This window comes from Drosophila nasuta, chromosome X, assembly GCF_023558535.2.
Source record: "Drosophila nasuta strain 15112-1781.00 chromosome X, ASM2355853v1, whole genome shotgun sequence".
NCBI lineage: Eukaryota > Metazoa > Arthropoda > Insecta > Diptera > Drosophilidae > Drosophila > Drosophila nasuta.
In genome coordinates this window covers 32,838,432-32,853,530 of record NC_083459.1, presented here as the reverse complement: position 1 = coordinate 32,853,530, position 15,099 = coordinate 32,838,432, and the positions used below count along the sequence as shown (strand labels likewise).

Below are 15,099 nucleotides of genomic sequence, written 5' to 3'. Positions count from 1 at the left end.
TTTTATTTGTATTATCTAATGTGTAAGTTTACTTAAGCGGTTGATAAGTTCTTGTATGGCTAAATATCCAGCATACTTTATTTTAGGAAAACTGTTTCAGGAATTTACAGAAATTTAATGCAGGTAAAAATGCATAGCTAAATTTACTTGGCTGCCGGGTTTTTGTCTATTAGTTGTTCCGTTGAATACTTAGCTAGATAATCGAAAGCACTCGTCAGCAACTTGACTAGTTGCTGCGATTCGCTTTCTTTTCACGACTATCATTTAAGTAAAATAATATTAACTAATCATTGATGTATTAACTATCATTGATGTATTTTAAAACAATCAATCGCAAAAATGTTAATTTATATGAACTCATGTTCCACAAACATGGGAAAGATACTTGGTGCCAATAACAGCAGGCATAGACTTTACTTTCTTAATGACACATTTGCTTTTATACATAACCCCATATGCACATTCATTCCAGACATATTCAGTATGGCCACTTGTTGTATTTCAAAGGTGCTACTGACCTTTTTATGCAAATATTTTTTTGTAAGGGTAACGGGGCACATACATAAATGCTCATCGTACCCTTCAGACTGTTATAGCTATGCAACCTACGCAATGTAGCTTATCGTGGAGCAACGGCTGTTCGGTCGGCAAGTGGGGGAGTGCCACACGGAGTTTCAACCCAAAACTCTTACATAAATGCCTAAGTGGTTAGGTGGAACTGAGCTTTATAAAGCCATTTTAAAGGGACATCATATTAAAGTAGAAAATATGCTTTGCTTACGAGCTAAGTTAGTTGGGAGTCGGTGGTGTGACCTGCCAGTCGTCGTCGTCGGACCAACGTCAACAGTGATGCCATTGCAATCTAGATTTGAGATCGGAATCGTAAAACCGGAAATAAAACAGGAAAATTAAAAACGTACAAAAGGTGCAAAATAGAGAGGAATGCAGGCAGTTTGCGCAAACAGATAGGCAACCGGTAGGCCGGCAGACACGCTCTAAGAGCAACATCGAGGGCCTGGCAGGTGAGGAAGCTGGCAAAATACAAAAGCAAAAAGTATACAACTCCGAGGGCAATATGTAAAATGGAAAAAATAGCAATGGGCTCGAAAGCGTTAAATCGGCCTCCTCCCCGTAGTTGCCACAAGGGCATCGACTGAAGGCTATGTCTGACAGAGTCTGATTAAAGTTGCCATACGTGCCCTCGTCTGTCATTGCCAAACTTTGTTTTTCCGAATTTTCATCGTATATTATAACATTTTTCCTCAAAATAAAGCTTAAATATATTCATTTAAATTGTACTACAAAATTTATTCGACTTTTAAATAATGGACCTTTCTTGAATTACTAAGCATAACGTTCGTTACTTCAGAATTAGATATAAGGCTGGCGCAAAAAATATTGCATGATTAGAATTACGTCATCAATTTTCTTGTAATGCAAATATTACTGATGTTGTGGAAATGCGTACAATGGTGGAAAATGTCAAAATTGATCACCGAACTTATGTCTTTACGCCAGACCATTGGACTAATCCCATTTGTGAATGTCTTTCCAAATTGTATTCATTAAATAAATAAATTAAATGCAAATAAACTTATATAGCAAATACCAGTAGTTGCGTAATCTTAACAGATATTAAATGGCTTTATGGGTATTAAATCAATTTTCCAATGATAGCCAAGGTTAAACCATGATAAAGATACAAAAAAAATTGACTGACCTATGCATGCCACAAAAACAAAAACAAAAGTTACACCAATGCCGCGCACAAACTGTTTTAGAGAATGAAGGACAAACGAAAAATATCACAAAATGCTCGGAGTAGGGATAGGAAAACAATTACTTAAAGCAATTCTTCCAAGCCATTTGTATGAAATCCTCAAACAAAGGCACTTGCTCACGTCAAACTGCCTGAAAGAACATTCCGTGAAAATACAAATGACTGTAGAGCTCTGTGTTTGGCCGGGTGGTTTTTTGTTTGGCAGCCGAAAGTTGCTGAAGCGCCATTCAAGCACCACAAAACCAATTCCAAAAGTAAAATCAAAGTCAATGACTTATAGCAGGAAAAAACAGCAATCAGATGCAATAAAAGTCCTTGAAAAAGCAAAAAAAATATAAAGAAGTAATCATATATATTTCAAGTAACTCGGGAAATCATCTATACAAAATGTTACGTGAACATTAACATTGCCAAAGCCCCAATTCCAATAAACATAATTATACTTAAAATATTACACTAGTAATACAGCTCTATTTAAAAAATTTAGAAACAACATCAACGTCATCGCTTCTAACCTTGAATTTTCGTTATTTGCGATTACTGTCACCAAGGTGTTGATAAGTTTGCTCTCCGACGAAATCCAATCCACCATACATCTCAAAGCGTAACAGCCAGTTCTATTTTTTTTTTTTTTCCATGTCTAGGCACCTTCTTTTTTTATTAGCAGGACGAGAAGCATCGTTGTGTCTGATTTCTATTCTCTATGTTCAACTCTGCATTTTAATCACAAACGCCAATTTCATTCTCTCAAATATCTTTTATTTTGCTGGTCTTCTCATGCATATGTGTCTGTTAGTGGGTTTGTAAATAAGTCTGTGTGTAAATTATAAAATCGATTCAAGTTTCCAGTCCATTACCTGTAGTTGATGGGGATTCAAAACTAAGTTTGCACAATTGTACAAGTAGTTGTCGCTTGTTTATTTGCTTAGGTCGAGCTGCTACAATGATGATTGGAATGTGAAAAGAAATATGCAAAATTTCATAAATTGAGTAAACGAACAAAAGTCGTCCTTCTTAATTATTGTCAAATATGAAATTAAAGAGATGTGAGCAGTTCAACTTGACAGAAATATTGAAGGGATTTGGTTGATTTTCATCTTTTTACTAGTTTGAAACCTAATGCTCATAGTTATTTAACTTATACCAATGATATAATTTTGTTGAAGGAAAAGGTATTCACACGCTACTATATGTCTGTAAAATTGTTCGCTGACAGGATGAATTTATTAAAGAAGAAACTCTGGAAAAAAGATGGAGAAAAAATCTTTTTCATTGATTATTTAACGACTTCTTAAGTGGTTTCTTAAGTATAGAAAGAACTTGCCGCTAATATGCGCATAAGCCAAAGTAGCCGTAAGGGAAAACCGAGTGAACGTATATGTGTCTTTATATGAGTGTGTTTCCTTGCATGCAGTTAACAGAACTAGGCCAAGTAAAGGGAGATGGGCGGGCCAACAGAACCAGTCAAAGTGAATTGATGAAGCGCTTTTCGAAAACTTTTGTGGGTGCTGGGTGTGGGTAGTACGAGTACATCCATGAGCCTGTGGGCCGACGCAATTTGCAAGCTAAATCGCACGAAGCAAATAATAAGAAAGTTAAGACAGTTACCGCCGCGACCCATGCAAAGTTGCTGCACAAAAAATCAGTGAAAAAAGAGCAAGCAAAAGGTCAAAAGAACTTAGATGGGATAAACCGGCGTGCTTAAGTAACTCAAATGGCATTCGCTTAAAGTCTGGTGTTTCCTTTTCCATGGAAATGGAAGCAAGTTCAAGATGAAGTTGCAAAAGTCGACACCAAGCAACACTCGAATCGGGTATTTGTTTGTGTCTACGACAAAGATGTCGTTGAGCGATTATGTTTTCAGCAGCTGTTACCAGACTGTCGGCCAAAAGTTTAGGGTCGCATGACTTAGTTTAAATTTTGTCAGACAATGTATTAAATATATATAAATATATTATATATGTATACATAACATATGTACTCGTATATATCTATTATCCATAAGTGAAAGAAATCTCCCACGAAATTATTATAAATTAATGTACTATCACAATCGATGGTATATTACTATCTTATCATAGAAAAACTCGAAGATACTTGTTAACAAATTCTTTGGCTTAGTCTAAGATATTAGTGGCAGGAAAATATTTTTTTTTTGTTTAAAAAAAACAGATCTTGTTTAAAATGATTTGATTTCGCAGATCCACTATTTTTTTAATTTGCTCCATTTATTAAATATTTTGTATACGTTTTTCCACAGTTCGGATATAATAAAACCAAAATTTAACAATGCGTAATTTAAATAAGCTCCCTGTAAGTAGAGGGTTGGAGAATACAGTAGGGTGTTGTTAATAGCGCGCATTAGGAAGTACACCAACATCATGGGCTGTTGACGATGACAAAAATGGTGCTCGAATTGAAATAGAATTTCCGGTTGTAGAGAAAAAAAAACTCCAAAGAAAATCCCAGCGTAATGCAATTTTCATTTTTCTGGTCACGTACGAAAAGTAAATCAATTAAGTTGTCATAAATTGTACTACCGCTACTGCAGCTGACGACACTTAGCCACTCCCGCTGTACTCACATTGCATACACGTTCGTCACCATCGCCCACTGTTGTCAACGCGCGCGGCAGGCGATGGTCCTTTCTGTTACCTCCCGGTTGAGCCATGCTTTTACATCATCCCTACAACGTTTTTATAGCTTTGCTCTCATTTAATTTTTTTTATTTGTACAGCAAATTGAGCGGTATTTGTTAGTACTTTCATATCTATGAGCATTCAAAGTCTCAAATATAACCTAGCCATGCCGCCAAGCCATGCATAAGTTGATATGTATGTTACATTTATATATTGTGAGTAGTGAATACATTAAATTATAATAATAATTAGAAGAATTAGGTATTGTTATACAACAGTTTTTATTGCAATTGTTTACTTGGCAAGATACACAGTAACAGCATCAAATTGTCTACGCTTTATACTTACTTGTTGATGTTATTATGAGTAATGTATTGCTTAGACAACAATAAAAGCTTCTAGCTAAAATAAATATTTAATTTATCAATGGTCAAATACAGTCGACTTTGGTAAGACTACAAAAAAGTAAAAAAAACAGAATTGTCCACACGAAATGCTGATAAAAAGTATTTTACTTCAAATGTATACGCAATTCGTGCTTTTAAGAAATTGAAATTGAAAATATATCCGTATATATTAAATGTCCCCATAGACAGTACTCTTAAATAAATTTTCATGAACTACGCAACTGATGTTTTGAAAAAGTCAGCGCAGCACTCATTTTCCATCTTGGCCGCAGACATGCCGCACTTTAGTTAAGCTTCAAATGATTGCGTATAATTTGGTCGCATTTAGCGAGTCTGCCAGTCGAAACGAATAGGAAACTGAAGGAAAAGAAAAGTCCGATACACCCTTACTTATTCTTGGCTTTGGGCTTTCACGCTCATTTCAACAAGGATTATTTACTTCACTAAATATTCAATACCATTTTCGAAAGTGTAATTTCGTATATCTTGAGCCGTTGATAACCTAATATAATATCGCATAAACGAAAATTTAAGATTCTTAATGTATTTTTAAATCGACAATTGTCCGCAAAACGACTAAGCGAAAAACAGAGAAATAAAATAGAATATTTGGGGAATTTTTTTTATTTTAAGCACATTTTTTCGTCAGTATCTGAGATGAAAATATAGCTTTCGGTAGAAATCATACAAAAACATTCGCAATTTTTTTAACAAATAATAAAATATACTAGCGAGAACTATGTGTATTGATGTTGTCCTGGTAATTTTGAAATATTAAAATTGTAAGTTTGTTTGCAAATTTGAGGAATTTAATCAGCAGCTTCGTTGAATTCAAACTATGAAATCTTATCTACAATAATAGCCTCCCAGCTTCGTTTGGATTAGACGTTGAAATTTCCACTACAACTCACGTCAATTATATGTTACATCTAAGGAAGCAAAACCTAATTCACAACTAAACTATTTTCATAATACGTTGTCATTTTACTTCGTTGTATCGTTTCACCAAGTTGCCGGAAACCTTAGATGAGCACATTTAATACGTTTGATTTGTATAAGGTATAAGGCCTTATGAGATTCATTCCCACAAATGATCAAAAAATTAGTAATTTCATGAATGTTGAACAGATCAAGTTGGGTAGGTCATTCCTACCACAGTTAATTTAGCCAAGCCATCCTGCCTTCCATCCTACTATACATCTACCATCCTAACAGTGTTGTCAGCTTCATTAGCCAACGTCGACTAAGCATCATGTAATTGTTGGTCATTCCAGGAAATCAGGTCTGACGCAGTGTCGATTCAGTTGTTGTTTGCTTTGCGTTTTTTTTTTTGGCAATCACATCTTGCATTGGTCGTCGGCTGTGCCTGTGCCTGTGTCTGTGTCTGTGTCTGTGTCGACGACGCACTGCATTTAGAATGCGCTATGCATGAGGAAATCTAATAATTCTTTGCCAACTGTCACTTCCATTAGCGCCAAATCCGATAGAATGAACAAGCGCCATGGCACTTGTTTGATACGGGCAGAAGAGATGGCTGTGTGTACGAGATATATGAACGTGGGCGGTATGTAGGACAAGTGGTAGCAACAACCATTTCCTGCTTGAAGTCAGTCGAGGTAGCGGCAGCAGTTTTAAATTTCCAGTGGGACCTGAGGTTTTGAGTATTATGTACAAGCAGTGCTTTGGCCTGGTCGCTATTTATGCCGAATGCCCATCTGCTTTCGCACTCTTATGTATGCAAGTGTGTTTAGTTAGTTTGTACGTATACTTTAGCGTATGTGTGTCTGTATATGCATATACATATATATGTATGTATGTATGTGCGCGTGGGTGACTGAGTACTTCGATCTTTCAATGAATCTACTCGCCGTTCTGTGCCTATGTGAATGTGTAAGTTAGAGGATTGGCGATTTATTTTGCACAAGTTTTAATTTCCGGCAAATTTCCTAGTACAATTTCCCATCTCTGTTACGCTACCGTTGCGCTTACTCTGTTGCCAAGAATGGATTTCAAGCTAAAATTTGCAAGTTGCATTTTTTTGTATGTACTACTTATTGAAGAAGTCAATCGTTTAGTCAGCGTATGACTTTGAATACTATTTTTAGACACAATGTGCGAACGTATATAGTGTAAGACTATAGATACCTACAAACTCATATAACATATAAAATCCATAAAAAGGAAGACGTTGAATATGAAATCCATGACTCCAATTCGATTACTTCAACTGTTTTAGGTTGTATTGGTTTTATTTCTTTTGCTTCTCATTTACTTGTTGCCACTTTCACAACTTGTTTTTTTGCTAGCTGCGCAGATCCGGATTACAAACTCAGTGGACAGCACCGTATTTTACATTATCAGTATCTACCATGCAATTTACTTTGGCTGAACGTTGAACTGGAAGTTCCTTCACATTGCAGTTCAAATTCACACAGACAAAAACGAAACAAAAGCCAATAACTTTACCCATAATTCATCTGATGTTGGCTCGAAAGACCTTTCAACTGCCGCTCAATTGCCAAACATGGTTTGTGTTCTACTGCGTATCTGGCTTCATTTTTATTATGCCTTGTCTATATAAGTTTATTTTTGTGTCTTTCCTCTGTCTAAATATAATACATGCCGCTGTTACAAGTTGAAGTTGCTAGTACTGCAGAATCAACCGACAATACCTTCCAATACTCCTTATAAATAATGTGCTGCTGTTCAAGTTGACTAGCGCTCTTCATTGTGTTTCAATTTTGCTACCATATTTGATACTCGGGAACAGATTGTTTGTAGCAAACACAACGGCACCGGCAACGGAAAAACTGCCGAGGCTAGCAAATTTTCTTTAGCTGTTTAAACTTCCTGCCCCCCAAAAGCCTACTACAGGCGCTCATCTGGCAACAGCAATAACATGCTCCTCTTATTCGCTGATGGTGTAAATTTCTTGAAGTTTACAAACTTGTGCATTGTTGTTGCAGCTGGGGCGATTGTTGCAGTGAAAGTTCAATGTTCCGCTTTTCTGTCTCTTGGAGGCGTGCCTACTGAGTCGTCCAGGCTACTGCTGTTGATGACCTCTAAGCTCTCTCTCTCTCTCTTTCTCTCTTCTGAAACTCGACTAGTCTACGTAGTAATATAATGGGCATACTCCACCTGTAAATAATATAGCTAACACATTCCCTAATAAATCATAAAATACGTACATCACAACATATTGGCGACCCAAACTATGATAACTATGAATGTTAAGGGTTTTCATCAGTAATATATTTCCATAAAATTAAGATTTACACAGAATTTACCTTACTGATACAAAGTAAATAAAAAATTCACATTTAAGTAAATACAAGTTTATTGGCTTACAAATACATTTTGGGAAACCTCGAGCTATTTATGCGGTATATCACAGTCCATCACCATGATTGCAAGAATTTAACTTGTTTTAATATATGCGTATATCAATCGATTTCAATTAAAAATAATTTACAAATAAAAGTTGCGGTAAAGAGGGGCGGAAATTCACACACAGAGGCTGTCATGGTGTTGTTTGGTTCGTTTGATATAGCAAAGCCATAACAGCCTCATCTCCCACCATCGACGGTCGTAGACCCTTAAACTGTCTGAACGTATACATTTGTCGATTTACATTGCGAAATTGCTGTTTAAATACATACAGAGATCATACAGATCCCGAACCCTTTCTCTTTATGTACATGCCCAGACGAATAAATTGGACCGCTTTTGAGCGCATTTTTCAAAATATTTGTTAAAAATATTTCGCATTCAAACTGATTGAAACGCACAAAAACAAACATTTGTGTACTTTATCTGTACTCTTTTCATTTAATTTTGTTGCCAGTGAAACCCATGCACCACTGTTTTTCCAATCGAAAATTGCAATGGATAGTAAAGCGCTAAAATGCAATTGGGTGAGTCAAGTCGGAGGCAACCACACATAATCTTCGTTTCGACGTGCTAAACTCAAAAAAAAAAACAGAGTCCATCCACGCATGTCAATATAATATATTCTATTTATTTGTTGTCCTATTGATACACATCAATTAAGTGAACTTTATAACACTTTATAGTGCAACACAGCAGCAGCTTGGCCGGCGTACAAATTAATAAATAAATAAAAATTATAATAAATTGTTCTTTGAACTAATGAAGTTTTTCAAATTTTAATCTCCCGCTGCATTCCCCGCTTCAACCTTCCACAGCGTACAAAAATAAAAGACCCTAGTTACGCTAATTATAATTATTTTTTTTATAACGAAAACCAATGTATTATATTAACTATATATATATTATATCAACTTTATATATGTACATATGTAGTCGGTGTATGTATGTATGTGTGTGCTTTTGCATATGAATAAACCTAAAATTTCCAAGTGGTAAGATCAAAGACAATTTTTGATTGACTTAAACGTTTTGCGGCAAGCGAAGATAAAATATTTACAGACAACACAGCAATTTTGGAGACGATTTCGGTAACAGAGACATTCTTTAGATTCTAAAGGAATTTTTAATATTTTAATGTGCAAAAAACACAACACACAAGCACGAAACTGCCAGTAAGATTTCTCTTAAGTATCCAAAGTGACGGTTGAGTTTTGTCGTTCGCTTGGGCAACGTTATGGACATTAGACAAGAACCACACCCAAAACAGTTAAATTATTTTGCAATAAATTTTGTGACATATTTTCATGAATGTAAAAATAAGTTGAAAGGCAAGGAAGTTGCGATTCTGGCAAACACGAAGAAGACTTCAGACAGGTAACAGCTGGAGAGGTATGGCATTTCTTATTTGTCTGTCTGCTTGTACTATAGTAGCTAGGCACTCACGCATATACACAAAAGATATATATATCTATATATATATACATACATATATATATATATATATATATATATATATATATATATATATATATTAATATACCAATATATATCAAATGCACATCAGTGTAAAGTAACAGAAACTTAAATTGTCTTAAAAAAAACCTCTGCCGCCTCGAATTGTTACTTGAATAAAAGCAAATAAAATGTGTCGCTCAAGAGAAGACTGGAGCGAAGCAATTTTGCAACGTGTGACCGTGACTTTATGACGTTTTGATTTATATATTATTGAAAAAGTTTTGACAATGGCAGAAAAATCACGCGCTCATAGCAACAATCACGTAGGTGACATTTTCAAGGCTCAACCTCATGATACGCGCAGTTAGCCCATAAATAATTTCCATCGACAAATTAGACAGTGAACCACAAGCGCACAGCAATGAAGTAAAATTAATTTTTCACGCGCTCAGGAAGGGAATCATGGTCTGCTTGATATGTTGATACTACATCGATGCTTCCAGATATATTTTTACTATCTCGCACCTTATAATAGGGTCGATTCTCATGCTGTACATATTAATTTATTCTTGTAAGTCAGTACTAGCCTAAACATACAGACATATATATTTATGTACATACTCTTATGCATACAGCATCGCCAAACTTTTCGTTCAATTGATTTGACGGTGACTCTGAGCCGGAGCCTTGCCGCTCGTAACGTTATACATTTAGCATCTCGTGGGAGGCGGGTTGATCTGCAAGTTATTTTGCCATGGGAATTAATTAAAAAAGTTTTTAATCAGCCTTCGAATATGTCAGCTTGCTATACAAAAGACTTGAATTGACGTTTTGTTCGATGAAGGCTGTGTTTCTTGGCATTCATTTATAAGTAATGTCATATAACTAATAAAAAGTTATTAGTTACTTTTTTGTGTAACAATTAATTTGACGAAATTTTGAGAAAATTGTTTTATAGGCGTCAATTATCAGGAAAGTTACATATAATTTCCACACAAAAAATTTGTTCATTATTAAATAAACTAATATGAACTAATAAAATTATGTTGTCAATTCTCATGTAAGGATATGGTGGATAAGTAAATATATCTCGCTTCGTATTTTATATATGTATGTATGTGTGTTCAGCGTTGCGTTCGTTGACAAAAAGTTTTAATTTATGTCAAAAGCTGTTCTCAAGAATTTTAATATGCGCAGAATTTTTCAAAGTTGTCTCTGTCACTTATATACTTGGTTATCCTTTCTTGCCTTTGTGCACAGGCGTATCACGGGTTCGCAGATTCCGAGCTATTGAATTCTTCGGAACAGTTTACTGCACATTGTAGCTAAAGTTGACACAATTTTTCGTTACGGGCATGCAGGCAATTCTAAAAAATCCAGAAAAAGTATAAAAAATTACTTTGAGGGTCGACTCCTGGATACTCTTTCCTTATGATTGATTGTCACTGCTAATATCGATACTTTTTATCATAATTTATAGCAATCAATCGCTCAATATTAAAGGAAAGAATAAGTAATCTGTGTACTTTTTATTTATGTACATGGCTTTCAATAGAAGATCAACAAAGTTGTAGAAGCCGATTATTTGTATGGCTTTATTTGCCTGATTAAAATAATAAAATTTTCTTTCAATTCATCATAGCCTCTGGTGGTCATTTTTTACGAAAACAATTTTTTTGGTGTCTTAAGGGTTCTTTCAAAGTTTCTCCATCAATGCCGTCAAGAGAAGTTTGCATGCTAAGCGCATGCCTTATTAAACTTATGAAGCTTTAAGCTTACAAAAGCCATCCAACGAGCCATCGTATTATCATACAGTCAAGCTTTTAACATATGTTATTTGGGTCATACACCAAATAACGCTTTATTTCAAGCTTATAAAGCTTTCGTGTACATTGCAATATTTGATGTTAAAACCAAATGATTTTTATCTCAATGGCTTTTTATTTAATAAACTTGCACGAATGCTTTTTTTTAAATGACAAGCTTTTATTTGGACCCGAACTACTAACGTTTTATTGACAGTTGCTGAAGCTTTGATGCTTGCTTAAATATTTGGTGCTTAAACCGAAGGCTTTTTCAAGCATCGTAGGCTTTTGAAGTTAAATTAACAAGGCAACAATTCTGTCTATTGAATAAACAAACTTATATTAAGCTATAGCAACAGTTTTTGTAAAACTACAATATTATAATACCCGAACCTCGTGTCCTGAGAAGCTATAATGTCTGTATCGAAAAAGGGATTTCAAAGGAGTTCCAATAATTATGCCAGTCGAAGTAGTAATGAAAGTCGTATCAGTAAAGGAACACCAGAAACTGTTAGCGGTCGGCAGCAGGAAGAAAACTCAATGATTAATCAAAAATCCTCAAGCAGTATAATAAGCAAATTCGCACATCTTCGACCTAGGGGAGGTCTACGTGGAAAAGCATATTGGCGCGATGTAATCGATGAGGTGGAGTTTGCAGTGCATTGCGTTTCACAACCACGTTTGCCTGTAATTGACTACTCGCTAGTGCTACCGCCTCGTCTTCGGGAACGTGTTAAGCAGATACAGTCTTATGACTTCTCGAGTTCAGACGATGTTGTTTTTATTCGGGACGAAATGCGCGAGGAACGTCCACATGACTATCAGATTGCTAGTGAGCAAGACAGTAGAGAAGATGGGCAGGATGGAGCTCCACTAGTAAGTGACCATGTAGTTTATTTCATTCAATAGTTTCGTGTGATTTATACGTAGGTAACGGACCATGGGCGAAAAAAATTGGAAGAACAATTCAATGAAAGCCAGCACTCCGACATAGTGCGCATGGATCATGAGTTTGAAAAGTTCGACCTTAGGCTGGATGAGCCAGTGGGCCATACGCATCGAACACTGGACAAGACTAGTTGGTACGCCAAGTTTCTATGTGCTACGCGGGACGAACGCGTTTCCTGGGACTCTAAGGTGGAACGGTCCAAGCCAGGAAGCGCCGTGTACACTTTGGATGAGCAAGCAGAGAATTTAATGGATGCGGTTTGTTAGTGATTCCATAAGTCAGTCAGCGATTATGATAAGTTATCCCTCTGCAGTCAGCTGAACGATTTATTCATTGGCTTAACTCCATCGGTACTATGGATACATCAATGACACCAGAGAAAGTAAAAAATTTGTTCTCCATTAAAGGCGATCGTACACTTCTTGCCTCAGTCAAAACTGATCCAAAAGAGGTTAATGCCATAGCGCAAACCGTGGCTGATAAATGGAACAAGCCTCACGTAAGTTCTCAGTACATGTTCGAGCGTACACGTAATTATCTAAAATCTTCTGTTTTCTCTGTATTTCCTTTTTGATTGTGGTTGTATTTATGCTTAATTTTTAACTATTTGTCTTGGACAGATGGCAATTGAACTGAAGTACGAAAAACACATCAATGACCATGCAATGCGCATATCTGAGAAACCGTTACTTAGCGCTTTTGGTCGAACAGTGCCACTTAAAGAACGACCATGGGTGAAACGTTCCGGTGATAAAGTCATCGAGACCGTCTACCCCAACGATCTTCTTACGCGTGAGAAAATATTTAAAGGCATCACTCATCTACGAAGCACTACGGCGTTGATTGATTTTTATTTAAACAATCCAAAATTAGCGCGACCTTTATATTTGCTGCAAGGAGGAGACTTCCAAGAAATGAGCACAAGTGAATCCGTCGTAGAAGTTCCGCTCTATGAATATTTGGGCTTACGTTATTAATTCGAGTTATTCAACATTTATTAATACTTTAGCCTATTTTTATTTGGAACAATGTTAAAATATTAGTCACATAAATTATCAGTTTAATCTGCTCTTATTAAAGTCATGTTGAAAGATAACATATCAATTGAATTCAAATCGAAAACGACTATATATATTGACGATATCTCTTAACTTACCAATTGTATTACCACAATTACTTCGGAATCTCAAATTTATTTAGTCTAAGAAACTAGTTAACATCTACGAGTTACTACTTTACTTTAATTCACATTCATGTATATTCGTATGAGTTCGCACTATTTTTTTTTTGCATATCTATTTGGACAGCAATACGATGGGAATCAATGAGTTTCCTCCCAATTGAACATTTCATTCAACCTTCTTTACAGAATGATGAAGAGGTTGTGCACACAACAAAATGAATTTCAACATGACAGTAATCAACAAAGTGAAACTACTTTGCTCATGTCAATTTAGGATGGGAGGAAAAGATTGTCTTGTTGTCATGAGAAGGATACACAATCTTATTCATTTATTAGGGTGGAAACGTGGTTAATAAAGGAAGATTAAAACCCTCTATCATTCGTTCAACCTTTTAAATACTAAGGATGAAATGTACGAATGATAAAGGTTTAAATAGAAATATGAAATATGTACTTGTATTTTACTAATGTCAATGCAATTTATTTATTTTCACAATTATTTAATCAATGAAATTTCAATCGAGCCCAAAAAAGGAATGTGTTTTTAATACTTGCATCTTGATTTTGAAAGGAAATCTAAAAACGCTAATAACAAAACTCGAATCGAATAAGAAATTTGTAACTTATGTTATTCAACTTATTATTGGCATAAATCAGTTGCAGCTCCACCTACTTGGTTGATTTCGTGGTGTGTCACTTCAATCACTATTATCTTACCGTCGAGCATAGTCAATTGTAGTTTTCCTTGCTTTTCCACTAGAGAATTTATTTTGCAACTTAGCATGAATTTTCAGTTTTTCGACTCAACTGGACTTCAATTAATTACTATGGCATTGCTGCTTTTGCCGCTTTGCCCACACAAAGGCAACAGAAATTGAAATGAAAGGAATCAGAATTGAAAAGCCAGCAACACATTTATATACAAACACATATGCATATGGCAGATATATGTCTGCCAAAGGCTGAAAACATTGATGACGCTCAATCATTGAATGACTGACTTGTAGCCTGTTAAGCGGAGAAAACTGCTTTCAGTTGTATGTTTCGCACCAGCACCGATTTGAGGTGCACACAATAGCCCTAACTGGCATGTAGTCTGCCGTCTAGCAAGAGTCATGACGGCTGTCATATATAGTATGAAAATACCTCCAAATAGAATCCAGCTACGTGTAAAATCAAAATGAACATAATAAAATAAAATGAAAGACTTCCTTCCAACTAAATATCCATTTTTTAAAACGAAATAAAAAGAGTAAAATTAATAATTTCGAATTGCATTTTAATTATATTATATATATACATACATGTATATATGTTTTAAGTGTAAATGTATTATTTTTAAATTGCATTTTCATTATAAATTCATAATAAATATGTATATACATAGTATACGCATTTGTGTATGTATTAAGTAAGGGCATTCTGTCGCCGATATAATTTTTATGCGTTTACTTTTGCGTGGTTTTATGTTTGTTCTTTTGTCGCATTGAG

The 15,099-nt window shown here is 35.3% G+C and overlaps 1 protein-coding gene across 1 annotated transcript; it reads left to right on the top strand.

Annotated features, from left to right (window-relative positions):
• Positions 1-11,766: 11,766 nt before the first annotated feature.
• Positions 11,767-13,516, top strand: LOC132795677 (uncharacterized). The gene is made up of 4 exons (XM_060806535.1): positions 11,767-12,352; positions 12,407-12,682; positions 12,739-12,924; positions 13,046-13,516. The coding sequence occupies exons 1-4, from the start codon at positions 11,891-11,893 to the stop codon at positions 13,400-13,402; spliced, it is 1,281 nt and encodes a 426-aa protein (XP_060662518.1). The 5' UTR covers positions 11,767-11,890; the 3' UTR covers positions 13,403-13,516.
• Positions 13,517-15,099: the final 1,583 nt, after the last annotated feature.

What these genes read in the sequence shown, in the direction of transcription:
- LOC132795677 (XM_060806535.1), top strand. Translation starts at nt 11,891, where the DNA reads ATGTCTGTATCGAAAAAGGGATTTCAAAGGAGTTCCAATAATTATGCC. An exon ending in GGCAGGATGGAGCTCCACTA is followed by an intron (nt 12,353 to 12,406) that starts GTAAGTGACCAT and finishes ATTTATACGTAG; the next exon opens with GTAACGGACCATGGGCGAAA. An exon ending in CAGAGAATTTAATGGATGCG is followed by an intron (nt 12,683 to 12,738) that starts GTTTGTTAGTGA and finishes ATCCCTCTGCAG; the next exon opens with TCAGCTGAACGATTTATTCA.